The sequence below is a fragment of the Cupressus sempervirens genome, chromosome 3, assembly GCF_028749045.1.
Source record: "Cupressus sempervirens isolate cs-2001-9-10 chromosome 3, ASM2874904v1, whole genome shotgun sequence".
NCBI classification, from domain to species: Eukaryota; Viridiplantae; Streptophyta; class Pinopsida; order Cupressales; family Cupressaceae; genus Cupressus; species Cupressus sempervirens.
In genome coordinates, this window is record NC_143120.1 from 740,006,441 (window position 1) to 740,011,537 (window position 5,097).

At 35.2% G+C, this 5,097-nt stretch overlaps 1 protein-coding gene across 3 annotated transcripts; it reads right to left on the reverse strand.

Moving 5' to 3' along the window:
* Positions 1 to 405: 405 nt before the first annotated feature.
* On the reverse strand, positions 406 to 4,744 carry LOC149568929 (uncharacterized). 3 transcript variants are annotated; one of them, XM_089821765.1, is made up of 3 exons: positions 4,323 to 4,668; positions 3,612 to 3,690; positions 406 to 793 (listed from the first exon to the last, which is right to left on the reverse strand). In XM_089821765.1, the coding sequence occupies exons 1-3, from the start codon at positions 4,427 to 4,429 to the stop codon at positions 650 to 652; spliced, it is 330 nt and encodes a 109-aa protein (XP_089677891.1). In that variant the 5' UTR covers positions 4,430 to 4,668; the 3' UTR covers positions 406 to 649. The 3 variants fall into 3 exon arrangements, 2 of the variants coding, with proteins under 2 accessions (XP_089677891.1, XP_089677892.1); XR_016362672.1 differs by lacking the exon at positions 406 to 793 and adding an exon at positions 2,924 to 3,415 and having other exon boundaries at positions 4,323 to 4,744; XM_089821766.1 differs by lacking the exon at positions 3,612 to 3,690 and having other exon boundaries at positions 4,323 to 4,744.
* Between the last annotated feature and the right edge of the window lie 353 nt (positions 4,745 to 5,097).

Below are 5,097 nucleotides of genomic sequence, written 5' to 3' on the forward strand. Positions count from 1 at the left end.
TTAGCCAAGAAATGTAATGAAAGGCAGAAACACTAAAAAGATGATTATGAATGCAGCTATCCCAAAAACAACAAAGAATGTCTGGTTATATGGAAACCCACAAAGAAGGTACAAGGAGAGTGTTTCTCCATAAAAAAAGAGTGATTGTTCATGAATCAGTAGCAACTAAAAGTTCACAGGGTTAACTATACTACACGTGATCTATTCTTAGCTCTCTTGACACATGCTTAGGAGATATTAAGACACTCTGTTGGAGTGTTCAAATTATTAACTAAGATTTTCTCCTTTAAAATACTATATGAATAAATGTCAATAGCATAACTTTCTCACGAAATATAAATTCAACATAAAGCACATTCTCAGAAAGAAAATATGCAAAAACCCAACGGTACAACTACAGAATGATTTTGGCCAAGATGTCACGATACTGATTACTCTCTGTTGTCTGAAAAACACACTTAACTTTCAAGTAGCTCTGATTTTGAAAAGTTTTAAATGTTAAACAAGCAATACTGTAGATATGCTATCACAAAACAAAATGGAATTTCCTACCATCAGTTTTCTATGACAAATTACTTCCGGCATCAATATCATAAACAGTACGCATGTAGACATGAAGATTGTCCATCTATTACCTTAGTTACCAGATTCACGAATCAGACCCCGGATCCGGATTTGGGTCCAATCCGGGTCCAGATCTGCAAGTGGATCCGTGAGGATCCGGGCAGGGTCCGTGATTCTGCCTGTGGATCCGCAGCCCAAGGATCCTGCATCTGAGGATCCAAGCACGAATCTGTAGCAATACAAGGCACAAAAACATAAAATCATGAATGTGAACATTCTGATTTTCTTTATAATCATGAAAATAGATCAATTATCAAGTATACTAGATTCATACTATGAAATGATTTCTCTTAGTTTTTTTTTTTTGTGTATATATATATATATATATATGATTCTGCCTGTGGATCCGTCAGGATCCGTGGCCCAAGGATCCTGCCCGGATCCTCAAGGATCCAAGCACAAACCCTGAGGATCCAAGCACGAATCCGTAGCAATACAAGACACAAAAACATAAAATCATGAATGTGAACGTTATGATTTTCTTTATAATCATGAAAATAGAACAATTATCAAGTAAACTAGATTCATAATATGAAATGATTTCTCTTAGTTTTGTGTGTGTGTGTATACACACACGAATCCTCCATGGATCATTATTGGAAAATAAAAAATCCCGAATCCACAGATCTGATTCGTGTACCCGAATCAGATTTGTTTCACGAATCGGCAACTAAGTCTATTACACATTCCAACCTGTAAAGGAGACATTTTAATCCTTGAAGCAGAAATCCAGCTAATATGCAATTAATCATGAACAAGAAGCATAGACAATCCAACCCATAACAGATAACCAATATTTCTAAGAGACATGGTACAATTTAACAGTCAATAAATTCTAAAATCAAACGGGAGATAATAACCCTAGGAGTAGAAATCTGGTTAGAATTGCAATCAATGACAAACTACAAGCAGAGGTAATCTAATCCAGAGCAGATCACCAATTTTTAAAGAGCATCCGAGAAGGCTTTTGAGACAAATTATTCCAGAAAGTAAGTTGTAAATTGCAACCATAGAAGCCGAAAATGAAATCCAAATAAGATTGGCAATTAATAATATAAGTGCAAACCAGAAACATTGGGAATCCAGTCCCTATTTGATCAAATTTCACTACAACATCTAGCATGCCTTTCAAGATGCCTTCAATCACAATTTACTTTTCATTTTTAACTATAGGCACTTTTGGCAAGCCAATCCCTATTTGATCCAATCTCACTACAACATCTAACATGCCTTTAATCACAATTTCTTTTTCATTTTTTTTATCCATAGGTACTTTTTTCTATTTTTCCCGCCTTTCTACACTGCAGATTTCGATTTTTTCAGTGCACACACGCACATGGAAGGTTCAAATTGGCATTTAAAGAATCCATGCAATTTATCTGCCAGCAGTTAATCCAATTAAACTATAAATACAGTTTCCATGGCCTAGACACCCAATCCAAAAATCAAGTATTTGGCACTTTATTAAAAGTGGTATCTGACGTTGCTGTCTTTTTTAAAACAAAAAAGAAGAATTGTTTTGGGCTATGCACCTAGAAGTTTTAATTTTGAATCCACAGCCATAAAGCATGTTTCCAAGTTCAAAACTCAAACTGAGTACTATCTATTGGGGCTAAAACTTAGAGCCTGTATCAAATTGGCAGCACAATAATGAAGGAAATGATACAGGATATAGCATTGTTTTGTTTTTTATTATTGATTTTAAAATTTGGAATATGTAAGGTGAATATTAAAACTATTGATTGGAGATAAATGCCATTAAGACACAAAATTTCTTACATCAAAATCAAAAAACTGCATGGCAGAAATTTAGAAGTAAAAATGAATCGCCATTGACAGGTGCATGAAAAAAACACCAGGTGCAAAGGGCCTATTTAAGGACTATCGGTATTAGAAATGAACCATCAGACTTCCGGCTTCACAGAATGCCAATAATTGAATTAAAGATGAATCACCATTCATTGGCTGGTGAATGAGAAAAACGCCACATGCAAAGGGCCTACCTAAAATACTATAGATATAGGGAATAATACATCAGAGTTACAGCTTCATACAATGCCAATAATTGCCAATGGAATGAATACACTCAAATGAAATGGCATAAGGCATTTGTTTGATCATAAACATGTAAGCATACATATCGATACAAGAAAGGATAACATATCATATGTTTAATCATGGAAGCTAGATACATGTGTAATTCAGGTTTAGAAAATAAAATACAAAAATTAATGCAAGAGTAGTTTTGTAAAAAAATTAACTTATGTGAACGTGGAGAAAGTAATCAAAAAAACCCAAATAGAAAATTTGTTTTAATTATGCACCGTGCAGCTATGTATGTTCTACTGCTCATTTTCATTAGTTTCTATGACTTAACATCTTGTCCAAGACATTTTACAGGTAAGACTTAAGGCAAAGTGAATGTGCCCTGAAAAGGCTAGCTTCCTACAAACGTCGGCCTCGTGTGATTGATCTTCAGGTAAATTAAAAAGATTTAGTTTTCTCCCAACCCTTCGTCATAAGGACGGAAGAGTACAAAACTTTAAGAATATAATGTAAGTTGAAGGGGTTACAAATCCTATTGAGACGTTCCACACAGTGTCCAATACGCCAAATTGGCATCCAAATTGATCAATAACTAACCAAAAAAAACTGCTCGTCTTTATAGTAGACATTACAATTAGTCTTTAAGAGCTTTATGAGAATCCTCAATTCTTGGCTTTCGTAGCCAATCCACTTTCATACTTTATCCTTCCCGTAATTTTGGGACATGGGTCACTCACCTTGCCCTCTTTGCCATGATAAAGCATTCCATAATCAACAATCTCACAAAACTAAGTTATGAATCCACACTCCATAGCTTCAAATGACATCATAAAAAATAATCCAACCAGTCCATTGATTGTATCAAAAAAAAAACCTGTTTGAAATTATCTGAGACACATAAATAACATATAACAATATAAAGAGCTCGAATAAGTTATTACCATGTCGCTATACATGATGTTCTTCGAAACATCGAGTGTTTGATTATTAGAAGCCCTACAACGAAAATTACCAGATACCCTGGAAATGGAAAAAACTAGATTTAATTCGAGATCTATTGCTATAAAATCAAAACTGTACACAAAAATTAAAGCCCTTACAAGAGGAAATCACTCGTTCATTAGTAAAACAGGGACACAAGATTACACAGGCGCTGGCTAATCGACAAAATGCACGAAAGGTTTAAAAAAAAAATCAAACGTGATTCTTTTTCACATACATGAAAATTCAGAAATTTTTTCAAAAAATTTTGTTGTTTTCCATAAAAAAAATATAGATCATGAAGCTCAAATGCTGAAAATTTCAAAAAAATCATTGTGTTCTCATTTTTTTAAATTTAGTCAATAGTACAATTTATAGGGAGGATAGCCGCGTCCGATTATATATATATATATGTATGTCTATGTAAATATTCCCTGATAAATGCCCCTGATATCAAACCCTAGCGATGAAATCATCAAAAGTATCATAGAACTGCGCATAATAATTACAAATACAAATAAATAGAAAATTATTAAAGCCATCCCCAACGAAAACAAAAATCCGCTGTCTCTTTGCACAAACAAAGCTCTCTTTGAGATCTGACAATTCAAAACCCCGGCTAAAGACTTGCAATTGCTCGCTAAAATTGAGAAGGTGCGGATAAAACTTACCAAATTTCGCATGCCCTAGTGCTGGTGTGAGCAAGAATTCCCGCCGCTACTTTGGCCACGGTCACATTGCACAGAATTGTCCCCGTTTTTTCTCTGGCTTTCATCATTGTCGTCGTCACTGTCGTCTTCGTCGAAGGGCTTCTCTCTGTGAAAAATACAGCATTTTTTAGAGCTTTTCTTGTTCATGAACTCGTTATCGACGGTGCCTTCCTTCCATGTGACTTTCTTTCGTCGACGAGGGGCCAAGCGCAGCGTCAGAACCTGCCGCGTAGGCGTCGGTGGTGTTTCGGCTAACGTGAGTGTGGAGGAAACCCTGCTTCCTTCACCGCCTGCAATTTGCTCCATTGTTATTATTATTTCTTAATGCTCCACAATTTATAATAGAGGCCGATGTTTGCCTGGGATTCCGGAATATGTAGTCGTTCAGGCTGTTTCGGTACTTATTGGTAAAATTTTGCAGTATACTTTTAGGAAAGCTGCCAGCTGGAAAGACGATTGTATTTAAAATGCTTTTTATTTTGAATATACTAGTAACTAATTCCACGTCAGTTCAAGGTTGTCCACCATTTTGTGAACTAACACTTTCGTAATGGGTATGTGCAAGAGGTGTCACAAGGTGACTTTCGAAAAAGACGATTAGTCTAGTTGTTTAATATGTTTAGGTAGTTCATTGGATCAATTGATAGATTATTTAACAAATAATGTTAGTAAAAATAGGTCTAAATGGAGAAGTGATATTTTCAAGTGAAACATGTGTTTATCTACATGACTCCAA